This window comes from Urtica dioica, chromosome 1, assembly GCF_054948205.1.
Source record: "Urtica dioica subsp. dioica isolate 48M chromosome 1, U.dioica_male_clone48M_v1_H2, whole genome shotgun sequence".
NCBI lineage: Eukaryota > Viridiplantae > Streptophyta > Magnoliopsida > Rosales > Urticaceae > Urtica > Urtica dioica.
This window is the reverse complement of record NC_142756.1, coordinates 5,037,436-5,058,698: the sequence shown is the minus strand read 5'-3', so window position 1 is coordinate 5,058,698 and position 21,263 is coordinate 5,037,436. Positions and strand designations below refer to the sequence as shown.

The 21,263-nt window shown below is 34.2% G+C and overlaps 1 protein-coding gene and 1 long non-coding RNA gene across 17 annotated transcripts; both read left to right on the top strand.

Annotated features, from left to right (window-relative positions):
- The first annotated feature begins 2,584 nt into the window (after positions 1-2,584).
- On the top strand, positions 2,585-7,391 carry LOC149406662 (uncharacterized). Of its 16 annotated transcripts, none has more exons than XR_016295619.1 (10): positions 2,585-3,350; positions 3,488-3,630; positions 3,726-3,778; positions 3,944-4,120; positions 4,213-4,285; positions 4,458-4,567; positions 5,356-5,687; positions 5,777-5,960; positions 6,441-6,692; positions 6,794-7,391. It is a non-coding gene; the product is annotated as an uncharacterized LOC149406662 (long non-coding RNA). The 16 variants fall into 16 exon arrangements; XR_016295655.1 differs by having other exon boundaries at positions 2,585-3,630; positions 5,356-5,472; positions 5,589-5,687; XR_016295631.1 differs by having other exon boundaries at positions 2,585-3,630; positions 5,356-5,477; positions 5,569-5,687.
- Positions 7,392-11,898: 4,507 nt separating this feature from the next.
- On the top strand, positions 11,899-12,740 carry LOC149406661 (zinc finger protein 3-like). The gene has a single exon (XM_089627781.1). The coding sequence runs from the start codon at positions 12,128-12,130 to the stop codon at positions 12,614-12,616; it is 489 nt and encodes a 162-aa protein (XP_089483907.1). The 5' UTR covers positions 11,899-12,127; the 3' UTR covers positions 12,617-12,740.
- The last annotated feature ends 8,523 nt before the right edge of the window (positions 12,741-21,263 follow it).

The window sequence follows — 21,263 nt, the reverse complement described above, 5'->3', positions numbered from 1 at the left end:
TAATTGCCGATATTTTATCTCAATAACGATACAACACCAACAAAATATACCAACGGATATATAATCTTATAAACGCGTTATATTTATTATATTCTAGCCAACGGTATGTCTGTATTGTAAAAAAGGAAACAAAAAAGAAATATCTTCAGAGGACTATCCCAATCAGCCCTCCTTCAGAGACATCTTCGAGCTCATCTCAACTTTCGAGCTCGACACAGCGTTTGAACTCAAATCCACCGATCCCTGATCAAACTCCATAATTACCAAATGTGGAAACATGAGAATGCACATCGATCGATTGAGAAAATGTAAACAAGAGCAATCAAGATTATAAATGTGATCAAAACATCAACAAAAATATATATATATATATATATATATATATATATATATATGTATGAATAATGAAAAAGAATATTGTGAAATTTGGAAGAATAAGGGATGAATAATAGCATATTTCAAATTCATATAAGCATTAATGACTAATTGCTTTGACATGGAAATAAAAACGTGGCATTAATTAACAATTCATTCCATAAAAACGTGGCATTAATTAACAATTCCATAATTCGTTTGAAAAAAAAAACCAGCAACTTCATGTTAAAGACGATATAGACATTTTTAAACTTAGTTTCAAGTGTCAACTCATCAAAACGACTATTTGCTTAAAAAAATTTAAGGGTGCTCTAGCTTACTAACTTTTTTAAAACTTGGAATTGTGAAATATCCAACGTTTTAGTAATATTTGATAATTAGTCAATCTTTGATGAAATAAGACATAATTATCCTTTTTTTTTTCCCCTAATTCTTTGCCAAAAATAAATTAAATGAAAATAATTTATCTATACCTAAATACTCTCTCTCTCTATATCTATCTATCTATCTCTTCATTACATATTTAGCCATAACGAAAGTTGAAAAAAAACAGCATCTCTGGTAGAAACCTATTAACAGTTATTACCAACTATTAGTTGAAGCAGAAACCTATTAACGACTATTAATTGCGTTTTTTTTAATGTTTTTGACATTTGTCCATGGCTAATAAATGCGACGAGAGAGAGAGAGAGAGAGAGAGAGAGAGAGAGAGAGAGAGAGAGAGAGAGAGAGAGTCCCAATGCCGATGGTCTAACGGCCCACGACCGTTACATTTTTCGCTAGTTGTCACTCAGCTGTTGTCAAAACATCAAGTTGTTTTTCCGAACGACAATCACCATTTTTCATTTAACTTAAACCTTTAAAAACGTAAAAAAAAAAAATCATATTTTCGGGAAATTCGCAAGAAAAGAAAACCATGCAGGAATTTCGTGAGATTTTCGGAAGATTTTCATAAAAATATTTCAGGGAAAAAAAGTTTTAATGGAGAAGAAGAAGTTGCAGATAAAGATGAGGATTTCGAGCAAAGAGAAAAATAGGGAGAGAGAAGACGAAATTGAGAAGGAGAGATGAAGAATTAGGTAGGAGTAATACCCACATATAAATATTTATTATAAAATATTTTGTACATTTAACAAGGGAGAATGAGAGAGAGAAGATAAATGTAAAATTAAATGGTTCACAAGTAATAATGTGATGTGTCAGCTAGTGTCACAGTTAGACCAACATTGTTTTTTAATGTTTTTTTAGAGTGTAACTCATCAAGATGACTATTAGATTAAAAAAAGATTAAACGTTGGCTACAAACCAACATTGTTTTTTAATGTTTTTTTTTTAGAGTGTAACTCATCAAGATGACTGTTAGATTAAAAAAAATTAAACGTTGGCTAATTTATCAATTATATTCATGTTACCCAAATTTCAAAAGACAACTGTACAATCAATTTTCCGGGTTGGATCAAAAGTAAAAAATTTCGACCATAACGCTAGGAGAAAGAAAAAGGAAAAGTTAATTAATGTTTGGAAAGTCATTTGATTGTTATGAATATTTTAATGGGGTGTCTGTATTGTAAAGAAGGAAACAAAAAGAAATATAACGCGTTTATAAGATTATATATCCGTTGGTATATTTTGTTGGTGTTGTAACTTGTATCGTTATTGAGATAAAATATCGGCAATTATCACAACAAGATAACACAACCGTTGGATCAAAATTTAATCTAACGGCAAGGAGAGAGAGAAAGAAAGGGAAAGTAAATTGGACGCCAAGACTATGGCGGTATATATAATACATCACCGGCGCGTAAATGACGATCTAGGGTTTCACGGCACATACTCAGTACTTTCATTCACAGCCATTCCCTCTTTGCCCCGTCGCCAAACCTCGACGCCGTCGCCGGAATCGCAAGGCTAATCTACTGCGCCGACTTCAGTAAGAACCTCGCCGGTTCGCCGGTACTTCAATCTTCTGCCGAGGCTGGAGTTGGTGGTGCCGATCTGCGGTGTGTCCGGAGGCCAGATCGCGTCACCACCACCAGATCTCAACCGGTCCGGCGAGTTTCTTTCGGCGCTCCGGAGGCGGTGATCGGGCTAAAAGCGCGGGTGGAGAGCGAGAATGGCTGTGGAGACAACAATTTTCTTGACCAATCTAGGGTTTTTACTGCACGCTCGTTCGTTCCCAGCCATTCCCTCTCTGCCTCGTCGTCAAACCTCGACGCCGTTTCCGGCATAATAAGGTTGTTCGTCCTCAACAAGAAGCTCGCCGGTTCCAACGGGTACTTCAATCTTCTGCCGAGGCTGGAGGTGGTGGTTTCGATCTGCGGTGTGTCCGGAGGCCAGTCGAACCACCACCATCAGATCTCAACCCGTCCGGCGAGCTTCTGTCGGAATTCCGGAGGCGGTGATCGGGCTTAAAGCGCGGGTGGAGAGCGAGATTGGCTGTGGAGACGAAGTCCCTTGACCCGTCCATTCCAGTTTCGACCGAGCCTGGAGGGAAGTTCGCCGTGTTTGGGTCGCGGATACTCCTCTTGGAGGTGGTGGTGTTGATCTGCCAGATCGCACCTCCTTTAATCCGTCCGGCCGGTGGATCACAGCTTTCGTCGGGGCTTCGGTGCCGGAAACAGTGCGCCAATGATCTCTAGCGAGAGTTTCCGTAAAAACCCTAGAAACCAATGCATAAACCCTTCAACCCACTCTCAGTCTCTCTCTAATTCGTTTCGTTTCTTCGACTCCACTGTCGCAATCCCCAATCAGCTCCGATGGCGATTAGGGAGTATTTTTATTTTGTTTTATTACTATCCTTCGTTGTTTATCTTGTTTGCCTGTTTTTGTTTCTAACCCCATATCTTTACACAGGCTTTGCGAGAAGGTTTTGATTCATTCGGATTCATCGGACATAGAGCTTTCAACACTCAATAAAACCCCAAATCCTTAACCTTAGAAAGCAAAGCATAAACCCCGGGGTGTGTCATGGCGAGGTCCCTAACCTTGTACTCACTCATGCCCTTGGCGGAACAGAGAAACTGCCAACAGTGTCGTATATACGTATTGTGTAGTAGTAATTATTTTCTGCCCTGTTGTCGTGTATTTGTTTCTAACTCGATATCTTTCACAGGATTCACAAGATGGGTCTAATTCATTTGCTTCGTTCTTTGGCGAGTGAGATCGATGCGATTTGCAAGGCTGGTCGGAATCGAGAAAGACGGGAACCTCAAGCCAAGAGAAATAGAGCTTTCAACAGTCAATTAGTCCACCAGTGTTAGTGAACAATCTCCTATTTTATTTACTGATTTCTAATAGTGGTGTTATTATAAATAGTTATGTACTTACCTGTACCAATTGCCTCAAGGAAGTCCTATTCACACTTGCGGAGGAGCTAATACTTGGGCTGACGTCAATACAAGCAGTGAGTTATTCTGTTTACCATGATCCTGTTCATGGGTGACACTCAGATTAGTATGTATTAGACATTATCCAATACATTACACTGTATCTAATATCATATGTAATTGACCATGTTTTATTTCTTTTTATTTAATTCTGGGTTTGTTGCGACATTGAACTAGGATAGCTGGGCAACTTTGCTGAATATCCCAGGCATGAAGGAAGACTTGGGGCTTTGGATCCAAGCTTTATCTTATTCAAAGTTCTGTACTGTTTTGTTGTGGAGGAATGAGCGTTTTATGATTTCATTGGTTCGAGATACCTAGTTGAGAGCATTTTTAAGATTCGTGCCCAGCAAATTATGGTATGTGAAACAGCCGTAGTTTCGGAACTGATGGAAATATTTGTTTGTTTTAGAGTGGTGTTCGAGTTCTGACCAATCTCGTGTTGAACCAGTTGCAGTGTACTGCCTTCGAAGACTCATGGAACTTTGAAATGCGTGGTTTCTCAGCTTATCACCCAGAGAGAGGTACTCTGCAAAAGAAAACAAAAGAGTAGTAGATACTTTTATAATATTATTGAATCACAGTGTTCATTGAGTGACAGACTGTTATCCACGTGTTCTTTCCATGTTGTCGAATTTCTTTTCTATCCAAAAGTCAAATTTAATGAACATATCTTTTCAACTATGCTTTTTGTAGATCATGGATATGTCTTTTGATTATGGGGATCCAATTTGACCAGGCCTTCCTCGTTGATTAGGAGGACTATGCAAGGATAGAGCGTGATGAGGAAACTCAGAGATTTTGAGGTAATTTGTTCATATTTTCCTTTCGAGTTTTTTTCCTGAACAACTTGAGATATCAAAAGAAAGTATTCATAATAAATTTGAATATCAAGCAAAACCATTCTCTTTTAGTCTTGTTTTTTTTATATTTGATTATATCTTGCATGTGTTGATATCTCGATGGACATCTATCTCAGAATTTACAAACATACTGGTAGATGTGTCGATATAACATGGTTTAAATGTATGTACTATTAGGCATAGGCTTTAGCCCATTGGCCTCTTGATAACATATAAATAAATCTTACTTAACTGTTATTATTATGTCAAATGAGAAAACGCGAATGGGAGACTCAATGCAAAGCAGGTTGGATTTTGATCTGAAACTCACTTCTTTGTGCTCTTCTCAACTCTTTTACATTAATATATATATATATATATATATATATATATATATATATCTGTTTTGGCCCTACACGTACTGGATCATTTCTCTTATGCCTCGACGACTCAGTTTCCACTTGTGCTTTGCTACTTCTACTTTGAGGTGATTTTTTTGCCGTTGTACTTTTAAAATGTATATAATCCAATATGTTGCTCTTCATAGTACTTTATTGTGCTCAAAATAGATACAAAATTATCAGTATTTGTATCGAAGGATGATGAGAAAAGGGAGAACAATACAAGGTTGAGAGATATCTGGTGTCATTATGGAACAAAGAAATCTGTAAATAGGGAGTTTCTTTTTCAAGTTTTTTTCTTTTCTTCTTGCCCAGTTGTGTATTTGTTTGTAACCCTATATCTTTACACAGGCTTTGCGAGAAGGGGGTTATGATTTTTTTGGATCGTACTTTGGCGGATCGAGAAAGCTAGCAATCTCGTAGAATAATTGGAAGCCGAGGGACGGAGAGCTTTCAACACTCAATAAGGCGGTGTATGTGAACAGTCTCTTGTTTTATTTTGTCGTAACCTTTACCAAAGGCTATGTTTGTGTATTTGGTGGGCATGTATTGGTTTTTTCTTAGATAAACTGTGCGCCGTGCAGCACTGGCGGCTGTTGCCACTGTAACCAATTAACCTGAAATGATTTGCTGGTTTTTAATACGCCCTCGAGAACCTTGTTGGTTTGGGGGCTAGATCTCAGGTGAGTATTATATATGATATAATCCACTTCATTATTAGTTTCGTATACTTTTCAGTTTTGTTTAAAATTTGTATTTTTTTTTGCTATAGAGCTGGGTGCACTTGAACAATTTGTTGAACATCATCCGGCGGAGGAAGTAGCTGTGCACTCGAACAGGCAGGTTCAGTTTCACTTGAACAATTTGTTGAACATCATCCGGAGGAGGAAGTAACTCTGCACTCGAACACGCAGGTTCAATTTCACTAACCAGAACGCCTCATCGTCTTCTATGAGGTAGGTAAACATTTTTCCCTAGTGTTGATTGTCATTTTTTTCCTTCCTGTTAGTCATTTCATCGCATTTTTCTGTAATAAGTTTTCACATGCCCTTTCTCAATTTAGTAAGTTTCACGAATGTAATTATGTTTCTCTGCTATAGTAATGTGTATATGCTATATGTCAGTGTAATTGCTCTATATGTTTTCCCCGAATTCATCAAAATGTTTGTAGTGCAATGGAAGTAATCTTTTTTTTTTTTTTTTTTTTTTTTTTTTTTTTTTTTTTTAAGGAAGTAATCAGAATTGCTAACAATGAATCTCAAATCATGTAGTAACATGAGCTTGTACAACTCATATGGTACCTGGTTTTTTAGTTTTGAAATTTTATTTTGCGATTCAATTTCAATCTATATTAATTTGCTAAAATAAATTATAGTAGTCTTCATTTGTTTTTCCATTGTACATCTGATCTAACTAATTTGTTCACGGCCTTGCAGTTTCTCTAAACAAGGGGAGCTCAAAAATTCAAGGCGTCAAGTTGGCACAGAGGCCAAAAGGCTAAACGCGATCATGCTTTCCTACCATTTCCCTTCCTTTTTTCTATAATTATATGTTTCTTTATTCTATTTCTAATGTTGTCGGGGCTTCTGAAACGTTACTCAAGCCAAATGGGTCCCCGGGGCGTCCCTTGTCACTTGTTGGACAGATTTGGTGCTGTCACTATTGTTGATTTTCAACGCAAACTAAAGGTAGATTAGGTCCGAATTAAGTGCTAAAATTCATCTCTGTTTGCAAGTTCTTGTCTAGAACTTTTCTTCTTGATCTCACCTGTTTTTATCTCTTCTTACAGGATGGAATATGGGGTCGGTTGATGATCATGAGAATTTTGGTATATATGGGATTGGTTGATTTTTTGTCGGGATGGAATATAGGCTTGCCTTAATTTCTTATCTCTTCTTACGGGATGGTTTGGGATATTTGATCAAGCCGAGCTGGGTTTTTTTGGGTGGGCTTCTTTCTTACTCTAGCATGACATATCTTCACGGATTGGGTCTCAGTATCTGTAAGGTATTGGTCTCTGGTGGTTGCTCGTGTGCGAGATGGTATATTTCCTTTGTGTTTATTTCTCCGTCCACGAGGGTTTGGGAATTTATACCGAGTGATGTTGATTACGTCTTTCTATTGGGTTTCTCTCATACAAGGTTCTTCCCATCCGAGTTCAACATTTGGTTGCGCAATTGATCAGTAGTTGGAATTTATTTGGTTCGAGTACCTTCTCTCTGGCCAGTCACTGGTATTAAGTCTCCGAGGGGCTTATTGTTGTGTTTCGTTTCTTATATTTTGGGACTGTGTATTGACTTCAAGGGGCTTATGTTTTTGTTTGATTGCTTATATTTTGGGATGGTGAATTTGCTTATGTTAAATTTATCTCAGGATAGTTTTGGTTATTTTAGCATCTGGTACTAGCTGTTTTCCCCCCAATACTTTACGTTGAATGGTGGAAGCCGGAGATGTTTTGGTCTGTAAACAGATACAATTTTTTTTTCTTGGTTATTGGGGATTTGAGTGAGTCATTCGTCGACGAGTCGTTTTGGTGACTGATTTGCGTTGGTTGAGTCACCGTTCTTACTTGTACTTGGGATTTGATATTTTGATCCCTTGTTGTCTCGAATAGTCGTTTACTGGATGTGAGGATGGGTATCATCTGTGAGTGGGAATTCTGGTACAAGAGAACTATTTGTTTATGTGCATGGCAAACATATTCGTTTTTGGGAGATCCGCTAGATTACCATCACAACATTCGTGGGTTATAGATCAGTCTGAGAGAAAGGTTTCTATTCTCGGTCTCTGTGGAGGTCAAGTATTAAATAACGTTTGGGCTTGCAGGTATATCCATGTTATGTCTTTGGCTTTCTTGCAGTTCAGTTTATGTTTTTTTTTCTTTTTTTTTTTCACTTGGTTTATGGGATCTCTTAGATTTTTACTTGGTGCTTTATGATTGAACTATTAGATTTTTTTTACTTGCCTCTTTAGGATTGAATCTTTTAGACGTGTCAGTACTGACTGTCTCAAAAAAAAATCTTTATATTTATCTCGTATGGATATTGTAGGTTGGCCCCTTTCTAGTGTCCAGTAATTCGTCTCTAATAATTTTTCTGGTTTCTACGAATTTCCACGTGATAGTATTTTGAAGATGTAGCCTTATGATTATGTTTTGACCTTGTACGCTTTATTGTTTACCAAATTTACTTGGTCTTTAACGGGTTGTCTGTTAATAGTGTGGTGTATGGCTTTAAATATTTGTATCTTATGTCGTCCGTGATGATTGTGGCATAATAAAATTTTGGTTTTTCATATCGCTGCCATTTACCTGTAGTGCATACTTTTCTTGTGTGATTTGATTCTTAGTCTACGCTTCTTTATGTTTTTGTTTCCTGGGCAATTGTTTTATATGTGGTTTGTGATTTATTTGTGTGATTGTGTGTCATTCTCAATTTCTTAGTTGTTTATTTTGACTTCTGATTGAAATTTCAAGTGTGATCATGTCCAAAGTGATGGGTCGTTGGCTTTCTCAAATATGCTAGATATTTTTTGTTTACCTTTCGTTAACATCTTATATTTGTCTCCTACGTGAATTTCGGTTATTAATATGCTTTTGGTATGCGCGCTTCTTTCTTTTTTAGCTTTAATTTATGTCTCTCTTTAAAAGAAATTAATTTATGTTTTAAGTTTTAGAATTCATTTTTCATTCGCACCAAAAATGCATGTTTATTTGGTTATAAAAGATGTATGATATTCGGTTGTATACTATTTAAAAAATGTAGTCTTTTAGTGTCGGAATAATCAACTTGTCGCGAGGTTATGTCAAGTTTATTAATCATCTTGTCAAAGGGATAGTGCTATGGGTAGATATCAAATTTGTTAATAATGGGGGTCCAGAATCTAGAACATGAATTTAAATTTATGTTTTAAGAGAAAATAAACTAATTAGACCACATAAAAGAATTAACCAAACAATCCAAAATCATTTGTACCAGTTATGGCGGTAGAGTGTTAATCGGTTACAATGATTTAAAAGAGTATAAATCTTAATTATTTTGCGTTATTTGCCTGAATGAAACATATCATTTAAAGTTCTTGTGGTTCAAAATGTCATCCATTACCTCTTTAAGAGTTTACCTTGGGTGGCAAGACTTCTTGTCTATGAAGTGATCTCCGCGAGAAGGCGAGAGTTCAATTCTTATGAAACACAGTATTGATGTTTGAAGATTATATTTTGTAATTTGTGTTTAAATGTTGAATTTTGTTGATAATATGATGTATGATGTAAAATTGAACTAGTAAAAAAATGTCATTCATTTCCTCTTAGTTTTTGCTAGATAATCATTTTTGGGTCACCTCAAAAGCGGCTTTTTCAGTTAAATTTTTTTTTCCCCCCTTTTTGTTAGGTCAATAACTTTTTTTTTTTTTTTTTTGCATATTAGCCCCACTAGTTTAGATTCCTGGCTTCGTTCGGGAGACATCAAATTTTTCTACTTAGACTAAGAATCAAAGACATCAACCGTTTTATTATCATTCTATTGTCTCCTTCTCTGGAATGGTCGTCGTGGTTGCACACTTTTTCTTATGCGTTGAAGAGACCGAAGTAGGGTGGCAGGAGTTTCGGGCTCTTCTACGTTGGAGGGGTTTGCTTACTGGTATTCATTTTTGTTAGGGAAAATAATTTTGTATCAAACGAGAGAGAGAGAGAGAGAGAGAGAGAGAGAGAGAGAGAGAGAGAGAGAGAGAGAGAGAGAGAATAACGGGAAGTCTTCATGGAGACATGGACATTTTGTAGCGGACATCTTTTAGTGCTTATAATTAGAAGCGACATTCTCTTTTAGGGCGTCTAGTCGCTTCTAAAACGATTATCAAGACTTATAATATATATTTTAGCATAAAAAAAACATCTTATAAATTAAGGGCAACTAGCCGCTTCGAAATTTCGTAAAATTCTGAGTGCTTTAAATTACCCTTATTTGAATTCAAACGGCATTAACAACGACTAGCCGTTTCTCATATCGCTTTTAAAAGTTAGGTTATAATCAATTTAAAGTTTTTTTTTCCTCTTATCAAGCTGCTTCGTAAACAAGAAAGTTCTGAGAAGGTGCATTGTGCACTATGAGGGGTATGACTCTAAGGTGTTTTTTTTTGCTTGCTCATACAGACCAAGAGGGTCTGACTTTGAGTTCTTTTTGGAGCCATACTCGTCTAGATCGTGAGAGATCTAACTTTGAGCTTCATGACTTGCTCGTATGGATCGCGAGAGATCTGACTTTGAGATTTTTTAAGCTGTACTCGTCGGGATGGCGAGGGATCTAATTTAGAGCTTTTTGGCTTGGTCTTTTGGATCTTGAGGGATTTGACTCTGGGCTGTCTCCAAATCGATGAAGTTGATCCAGCATGGGTCGTAAGTTGTTGGGGAGGAATACTGAACCCGACTTTGGCCCAACTTTACTGGCGTCATGCGAAGTATAATTTGAGTAGTGCAGCAACTCGAACCTCCTGTAGCTCAAGTTAGTCACTATTTCGGCTAAGCTCGTTGGAACTTCTCACTACAAGAAATACCACATTTAGCGACGACTTAATCGTCGCTAATCACCCTTTTAGCGACGATAATAGCGTCGCTGATTTTTTGGTGCCAAAAATATTAAAGTTTGACGGCTAAGATAATTAGCGACGAATTTCTCATCGCTAATTTTTTTTTGTCGTCGTTAAGTTCGCGGGAAAATATTTAGCGACGATCAAATTCATATATACTCTGACCTAAGTCAAATTCAATATCAATCAGTTTCTCTTAGATATGATGACCTTTTAGACATTTTTAGTCATCATCACAAGTTTTCCACATGAACACATAGATAGATTCTCATGGTTTAATCATTCCCACTAAAACAACGTGCTAACATGACATACTCCACGAGGCATCGTATAAGTAGATATACACATCATCGAGGAAAAAAATGCCAAGAGATCCTTATGAAAGCTATGATGAGAAGCGCAACAACCTAAAATCTCGAGAAGCTCGAGTTAGTCACAAAACAGGTAAAGCTATAACCCCAAGAGGGTCCAACGAAACTAGTGTGCTTTCCACTTAAAAATCGAGGCCCTGTGTTTAATGTATGGAGGCTATATTTATGCGCCGACTGACCGAGTAGTCTATTCAAGATTTTAGAAACTATCTATACATCAATAAATGTAAGAAAGTAGTGTAGTTATTAGTATACTTTTAATTGGTGCGTAACACAAAAAGGTGAAAGATGCGATTTCTTTGAAGAAAACAATAAAAACAAAAATATTGGTAGCATCTTCCTCCTATTAAGAGTCCGGAGTTACGTCAATCACGCCAACATTTTTTCAATATCATTCTGAACCATATACACGCCAAAAATTGGTTTGACCCACGAAGACACGCACACTTTCTCTCTATCTCTACTAAAACACATGGTTGAAACTATATATCCATGTTCTAGAACATATTAAATATTAAATAAGTTACTATCCATAATATCCATGTTAGGTTAAAATGTTCTGAACTAGCTCGCCCACCTACACGTTTCAAATGAAGCTCTATTGCCGATATTAGAAGTTAAAATGTAAATTATGAAGATTCGAAAGAAAAAAAAAGCCCATAAATATGCAATGAGAAAAAAATATCTTGACTTAAACAAGATGTAGGATATTAAGTGAATCAGGACAGTCGTAGTCATATCTAATAGTTTGATTAGATATATAGAGTGAAATAAAATTCAATTATTACGTCCAATAGAATCCAAAAAAGCACTTAATACTCTTTGAAAATTGAAGATTTCCGACAAGCCCCATTAATAATAGGGAAAAAAAAAATATAACTGAGAGAGAGAGAGTCCAAAATCAAACAAAAGATTTCTTTTCCACTTCATGCACTACAAATAGCCAACCATATCAAAGACCCTCCTTTAGCACCCTTTGGTTTTTCTTCTTCTAGCTTCTTTCTCATCACTCCAAAAATTCACACCCAACGTACTCAACTTTTATCTTTTTCCGCTTTTCATCCTCAAAAAACAATATTCTACATCGACCTAGCTAGCATGCATATATACACTAGCTACACCTAGAGAGTAGTTTCATAAATGAACTAAATTACAGTTTTCGATCAACCGCGATGGAGTCCACAGCTGATCAGTACGAATCGAAAACGAGACTGCCCGTGAAGCTCTTCGGGTTCAACATATCGGAGGAGATCACGGGACAGAAGCGAAACGAGGCCTCGAATAACGACAGACCTCAGAAGCACGAATGCCAGTACTGCTGCCGAGAGTTCGCCAGCTCGCAAGCCCTCGGCGGCCACCAGAACGCCCACAAGAAGGAGAGACAGCGCGATCATCGTCGACAGAGCGCCGCCGCCACGTCAGCCTCCGGGCTAGGCCACGTGGCAATGCATGGATACCTTTCGAGGGCGAGTACGGTGCCGGGACCGGGAAGCCGGGGTGGTATATACGACTACGACCACATCGCTGCGTTAATGGCTTCTTCTTCTTCTTTTTCTTCCTTTGACGGTACTGGTTTTCGAGGGCATCGCGTGATTAGTGATGTTAGGGACGGTTTGGCTTTGGATTTGCAATTGGGTCTTGGACGTTCTGAGAAGCATTGATGTCTTTTTTATTTTTCCTTTTTGCTATCTTGATTAATTGTAATACGGCTTTGAACAAGCTGGCTTGATAATATGATTTTTTTTTGCAATTGGGTTTTTTTTTTTTTTTTTTTTTTTTTTTTTTTCTTGGTCGTTTGTTCAACTTCTCGTCAGCAAAACGATTTTCCGTGACTTGCGGAGCTCAATGTTAGAAAGGAAAAATATGAGGAAAATGGTAAACATGGGATGCTACCACATTTAAAAGAAAAAATACAAAAAAATAATTAGCTTCGGGTTTTTATGTCTCTGCAAACTTTATAGTAGACGGATTAATAAATAGACAGAGTAGAATACAGATTATGTATCTGTTGTCTTAGCTTGGGCTATAGTCTTAACCATTATGAAATGGTTACACTATAATTTTAATATAATAGACCTAAATGAGCTATATATATCTAACTTTCTCATAAACTATTTAAATGTTTTTAAAAAAATTACTATGTTGATATTGGACAGTAAAATTCAATATAACACTTGCTTAGGGCGCTATTGGAAAACTAGTAAAATTAAAATAGATAAGACTTAAGGGTTTGTTACACTGCTGGCACTGATTAAATTAAATAAAAAATCACTCCATGTTCGAGCATTTAATTATTCAATTTCTAATTAACCGCCATTAAATTTTTTTGAATTACTAAATAGTCAACCTTTCATTAATTATAAGTTAATACTCATTCGGATAATGTGTCATTATGTGGACAATTCGAGTATTTTATATATACACACCCTTATGGGTATTACGTAATTTAGATATTTACGTAAATTTAGTCATTTTAATAAAGAGGTACAACCATTTACTTACAATTGACAAAAAAAATTGGCTATATAACAATTTTTCTTATTTTTATAAAGTTATATATCTAGAAAACCTGTTAACTATTATATTTTGATCAAATGTCAGAAAAATTAAAATTAAAATATCTTTTCATTTTTGTACTCATTAGATATAGGGTTAACTATATAGCCAAGTGAAATTAATGAATTTAAAAAGTAACCAAAATTTGTTTAAAATTAGTGAAATAGTCAAAATGTTCAAAAATATGAAAATATAAGATTTCAATTAAAATAATAATAATTTACTCTTTGATTAACTTTTTTAAAAATAAGGTAACACTGCTTATATCAATTAAGGATTGAAAAACGGCTTACTGTAGTCGCGCCGCACTTATGATTTTACTGGTAACCTGCGTGCCTCATAGAGTATATTGTGGTATTTGATTAACATTATGGTTATTCCATGTCGTGTGGTCTACCGTTATCGTAGAGGTAAACCGCAAAAAAAGTTATTCACCGAGGTATTTTGTGGTATATAAATATCATGTAATCCTGTGTTGAGATTGAGGTAATTGAAGATGGACACTCGTCTTTATCTTTTGGTAGCCGCTTCAACAACTAGACGTGATCACCGAGACGCTTAAACAATGCGCCGTTAGGTAGCTAGGAAATAAACTTCCCAATACATAGATCATGAGACTTGCACATCCGGGGTCCCATTGGTTGAGAGGATGATGTGGGCTGATTTGACGATTTGCTTGGGAGTTTGGTCGTTATTCGATCGACGTTTATTTATTTTTTTTTTAGCCACATGGTCGTTGCAATTGTTTTTATCTGGATTGACATTAAAATTTGCAAAATATTAAAACTTTTCATACCAAGACTTCTAAGACACCAGTTGAAATTCAAGAATGAGAAATCAAAGATTGGACGAAGAACACGCTTCAACAGTTTAAAACAGTCAAAGAATGTGAAAGTAGGACAACATGTGGTTTTAATTTGGTTGTCTTTTTAGCTATGTTGGTGTGATTTATGTGTGTTTTTATTTGTGTTTATGTTAGTTACTTTAGTTTAAGGATCATTGATGACTCTGTGCGTGTAGGCACGTGCAGCTAAAGTGTTAATCTGCACACAAAACATGTATATTAAAATTGAACTCTAAGATGTCAAACAAAATTATAAAATAAATTTAGTATGCTATTTCTAACTCGCCAAGATACTTAAGTATATTTCGATTAAATCTTCGTATGTCAGTCAACATTATCATGTTTCATAGTGCTCGTTAATGTCATCAGCTTTGACGTATCTTGCAAGGACATATTTACAGTAAGCTTAAACTATAAACAAATAAAATATTAAAAAAAGATTACCCTCGCTCCTAATACCAAATAAATAATCTGTTTTCGCAGTTATATGCAGTCAAAAGATTAATTTGTTGTCAGCTCTAGTTCTGAAATGTCTTCTCCATGTTTGTGATTTCGAAAACTTATTGCATGTGCAAGATACATAATGGTTTGATGTTTTCTTCATATAATAATAAAAATGTCATGATAAATAAAATAAATTAAAGAGAATACATAGTATCATATACCAGAAAAACTAATCACTTATGTTCAAGACAATACATATTATAAGTAACTAAAAGCCCTTTTGATACATACACAAACCATGTGGGAATCTAGAAATGTATTCTTTCACATAGAATGTGCAAGAATTTAAAGAGAGAGGTATGATAATAACATAATAAGATGAAAATAACTTGATAATGAAGGAACTGTTAGTTTATGAAATATATGATGTGAAATAGATAAATTATTCCCGTTTTTAAGAAAATAACTTATCATAATTGCTCATTGGTGTATCTAATATATCATATTGATCACTGTAACTTCTATTTAATTTTGTCATTAGGAGGTATAACTTGATCTAGGTTGTTCACTTACAATCGCAGTCAACACCTTCGATCCCTCAATCCAAACAATCACATAATGCATCATAAACAACACGATAACAATAAAAAAAAAAAAAAAAAAGAGGCAGGTTCAATTACAGTAGCATCCAATACCCTAGATCCCTTAAACAATTACAGAATGCGTCATAAACATTCAGAAAACGATAATGAAACCTAAATTAAAGAAACGCAAACTCCAGGTTCAATTACAATCGCCACCAAGACCCTAGATCGCTCAAACAACCAAACAATTAGAGAATGCATCATAAACAACAAGAAAAAGCAAAAATGAAAGAGACTCAACTATGGGTTCAACTACGATCACACATACATCCTCGGCCAATCAAACAATCACATAATGCATTATAAACAACATAAAAACGATAATGATAATGACACATAAATAAAAGAGACACAAACTCGATATTCAATTACAATTGCAGCCAACACCATAGATTCCTCAAACAGCCAAACAATCATAGAATGCATCATACACAAAAATTAAACAATAATGACGCCAAAAAAAAAAAAAAAAAACACAAACACAAACTCCAGGTACAGTTACAATCGTAGAAATCAAACAACCAAACAATCATAAAATAGATCATAAATACAACATTAGAACAAAAATGAGGCAGAAATTAAATAGACACAAACTCCAAGTTCAGTTACGAACACTCTAGATCCCTCAGATAATCAAACGATCACATAATGCATCTTAAACAACATGAAAATGCAAAATATTAAAGAGGCACGAAGTCATCTTTTACACACATGTAATTCGCAATAAAATTAAAAGAAATTGTTTTAATTTTAATTTATAAATCAATTAAAATTAAAATATCTTTTCATTTGTGCACCCACCGAATATAGGGTGTTAAAACTAAATAATCAAGTCAAATTAATGTATTTACAAAGTACTCAAAAGTTTGTCTAAATTAGTCAAATAGTCAAGGGTTGAAATCATTTTGTTGACCCTTTTATTAAAAAAAATTTAAAAATGGTAAATTGTATATCTAAGTATTGAAATGCCGCTTAGTGCAGCCGCGTGGTACTTCTGATTTTATTGGTAACCCGGGGTATACCGATGTGTTTGATTAACATTTGTGGTGTCATGTATCACGTGGTATACGTATACCCATTATTGCAAAGGTAAACAGCAAAAAAATGGGTGTCCACCTGAGTATTTGGTGGTATATTTGCGGTATCTATGTGTTATACAATACTTTTGTTATTTGCAATAAATTTGCTATTTAATAAATATTTTTGTTGATAAATTTGCAATACTTGTTCGGTGATTGAAGCATATAGAGCGGGAGATATTCAAACCCCTCCCTCATATGGGCTGAATTTCAAACCTATACAACGTCCAAAAATTTAAAAGCAGTTTTAATATTTTTTGACAGCGTAATTTTAATTGTTTTGCTACAAATTTAAAACTTTAACTTACTATTTATCGATTAGTTTCATATGACTATTTTATATAATTTTTTTAAATATGTTTTCTCGATTGTCATCACTGTTCATGACAAAAATAAGTAACTAGTATATCATGCATAATGCAAATTATTGGTATATTATATTGCCAAGATAAGTAATACTACATGCAACACCACAATCTATTATATATCTGTGGTAACAAGGGACTCCACGTACAAATTAAACAAGTATACGACATCGATCACGAGAACCTTTATGTAAGACCAGTTATTGAAAAAAAATTAAAAAATAATATTAATTCACCTGATATCACTCTGAAATTTCGATCTATAGTCATATTATAGTTAGCACATTGACTATATTTATCTCAGCTGAATGCTTGGGTTTATTAAAAAATTAGCAAACAAACAAAAAAACTGAATGTTTGGGAGGTGGGAATTGCTGTTAATAATAATTAAGTCACAAAATTTGAGGGAAGTATGTTATAACTTATAACCAATGCTTCAAAAAGTCATATCCAATATGGTCAATAACCAAAGAGGAAATTTCTTTCAATTTTGTAATCAAGCAATAAACCTTATTTCCTGCTATTTTACGCTCGTCTCTGAAGTCAAAAGTCATATCCAATATGGTCAATAACCAAAGAGGAAATTTCTTTCAATTTTGCAATCAAGCAATAAACCTTATTTCCTGCTATTTTACGCTCGTCTCTGAAGTCAAAAGTCATATCCAATATGGTCAATAATTCCACGCTGATGTCTCTCACTATCCTTTGCTTCCTCTCCAAGTAAACAAGAATATTAAAAAGAGTCCACAGGTTACAGGTAGTGCTTTCTTATCAGCCTATAAAAGCACTTAAGAACATAAGTTTCAATATTCTCTTTTGCAAGAAACATCATTTTCTTTTTAATTAAACCAGACTAACAAAATGAACACCAAAGAAGCCCTGATGATATGTCTCTCTATTCCACTCCTTGGCTGTGCCATGGAAACTCTCATTCACCTCTTTTCTTCGTCTCCATGTTCGTTGTCTTCTTCTTCTTCTTCTTCTTCTTCTTCTTCTTCTCAAATCGTGCTAGACGATCACGGTGGTGTCGACAATAGAGCCGCGCAGAAGAATTTTCGACAAATTCAACATATAAGAACAGCCTGATGATGAGTGTAGTTTAATTGTGTGAGATAACTATGTATGATAGATATTATATATACATTCTCTGTAGTACTCGAGAATTTCAGGATCTATGGCACATGCTGTTATTATAGATCTATATATATAGTTGGTTGGTTTAAGTTCAACGGGTTAGAGATACTTATGTTTCGTCGAATATATGTCCCTGTATTAATGAAATAATGAGAGGTGCGTAACTTTGACTATCGTGTTTATTAAGATCTACAAGGATTACCGCTAATTTCTTTTGTCAAGACTAGAGATGAATACAACCCAGCAAAGCCTAAATGTAATATTCTGGAGAGATTACATAAAATAAAATCTAGTAGAGGCAAAGATTTAATTTCCAAGAGGACTTTAAGTAGGTTTTATTAAAAGAACCTAGCATCTTTTTTTTTTTTTTTTTTTTTTTTTTTTTTTTTTGTGTGTGATTGAAAAGAAAAACTTCAGAAATAATCATCAATTTCTAAGTTGTGTGATAATTATAGGAGAAGTAAATGTTATTGTTGGTCTGAGATTTCCGATTGACAAGATTTAACACACCAAATTATTAAAAATGGTTAAGAATTAATGCCTCGAAATCGAGCGAATATAGTGAAATGCCTTTAAATCGAAATCGACAAATGACCACTTGCATGTTGTTGAATTATCATGGTTTGCCATGACTCGGCTCCGTGCCCCTCGGCCTCGAGTGCATCTAGATCAGTACCAACCGCACTTGGAGCTTGGATATGTCGCGCCTCAATAATTTAATTTAGTACAAAGATTTTTATTAACTTTTTTTTAATAATAAATAAAAATTGGGAAGGAAAAAATAGCTTTTGGGCTCAAACCGGCCGGACGACGGCGCGTGTGGAGATGGGCTTGTGTGCATTATAGTCTCTCAACAAAACTGGGGGATTATTGGAAGCCTAAAAATATACTCATTCTGTATATATATATTAGCACAACAAAGTTTTACATATTTGTCTATGTGAAACTTTTGTTGTACAAACCCAACAACAAGATAAATTTTTTTTCGTACACACTTCGAATATCAATTTTTCATTCATTTTTTTTTTTCAATTTTTTCAAATAAATAATTGATCTTATACTCCTCGCTAAAAAACTTAAGAATCAACTCTAACAATTTAGATCGAAGGAGCAGTCACCACTCAAAAATATTATTTTTCCATATATATATATATACACACACGCTTTACCAGTTTTCTCCCCATATTAAGTATTGAAAAATTAATATTCATATATTAAAAAAATAATAAAATAATCTGTAGTATCTTAGTAAAATTAGAATATTAATACGAACAACGGTATGATAATTTAATAAATTTTAATTATTTTGCTAAAACTTTCGTAGTTATTTTCTTAATATATCTCTCTCACTAGGGCTAAAACTTATTCAGTTTTGTTTTGGTGCGTTTTAAGAATGAAAACCAAATTGTTGGAAACCAAAATCTATTTAAATTTTTGGTTAATCGAGTCTAAAAAATCGAGTTTAAAAGAAGTTTTTCAATTCTGAAACTGGTGATAAAAAAGAATTGGTTATCCAGTTTAAATCAAGTTATATTTATGCAACTTTTACTAATGGGTCAAGCGGCTAAATGGCCAAATAGAACTTAAGGATTTGCAAAATAGCCAAAGTTTATCAAGTATAAGCAAAATAGCCAAGCTGCGATTATTAATCCAGGCAGGATTAAATTTAATCCACACAAAATATCGGGATTAAATTTAATCCAGGCATGATTAATTTAGTCCAGGGATGAGAGTAATGGCTATTTTGGTTAACCTAATGAAACTATGGCTATTTTGCAAAAGCCATAGTTTGAATTGGCTAGTTCATGCCATTTTTCCTTTACTAATTTAGAAATAATTCGGTTACTTAATTAGTATAAAAATTGATTATCCGATTATTGCATCAATGATCCTGTTTCAAAGATGATTATCCGGTTCGAAACCAATCATTCCAATATCAAAATTGGTTATTTGATTTATATATAATAAAAAAATCAGCTAAAAAATTAAAAATTGAATTTTTGTTATGTCCAATATTAATAATCGATCAAATTTTATAGAAAAATTGGTTGTAACTAACTAATTTTTTAGTTTTTTTTAAGATTTTAACTAAAGTTTTATTACCAGACCAAAGTAAATTAATTAATTTAATCATATTAATTTATTTATTGGGCAGTGTAGCAAAATAGCCAAAATGAAACTATGAAATTTGGATCTAGCCTACGTTTGACAATTTTAGGATATAACCAAATGGCTTATGTGGCAATAATTAAAGTATGATTTGCCCTTATTTATTAACAAATTCGTCACTTTCTCTCTCTTATTTTTTTTCAAATAATTTTTTTTGCATCAAAACTTCAAAAATTCGTATCTTTCTCATACGAACTCGAAATTGAGAGATTTCAGATCCTACAAATTTGTGGCATCGAGATCTTCATAAATAGACCCATTGTGTTTGATGAAAAATCATTTTTAATACCATGGATGTAGAAAAATCATGTTACTACCTTAAATATGGAAATAATTGAAATTTATCAAAAAAATAAATGGAAATGTAAATATAATACATTAAACATAGTTTTTCATCAAACACAATGGGTCTATTTTTGAAGATCTCGACGCCACAAATTTGTAGGATCTGAAATCACTCAATTTCGAGTTCGTATGAGAAAGATACGAATTTTTGAAGTTTTGATGCAAAAAAAATTATTTGAAAAAAAATATGAGAGAGAAAGTGACGAATTTGTTAATAAATAAGGGTAAATCAGACCTTAATTATTGCCACATAAGCCATTTGACTATATCCCTAAAAATTGTCAAACATAGGCTAGATCCAAAATCACATGTTTAAAGTGGTCTAGTTACTTACAAATCTCTTATTTATTTTGGTTTGAAAGACTATTTTCCGAAAGTAAATTAAATTAACCTATTTAGTTAATTAATTTACTTCGATCCGGTAGACTATTTGTTTTTAATAAAACGAAACTTTTATTATTTCCTTTTTAAGACGGTGAATTATTGGGTTAGTGGTCTAATTGCCCCCAATTTTACAAGATGTATACGGTTAAGTGAACCAAATTTTCAGTTTGATGGCCACCTTACACGAAATTTCAGTTCCAAATAGGTTTGATTATCGCTTCATAATTGATTATGGATTAATTTTGTATACACTTCTCACTTGATTTTCTTTAAAAAAAAAAAATTGTACAAACAAATTTATTTATTTTCCTTAACCCCTGCCACTAAATCTTATCGGGAAACTT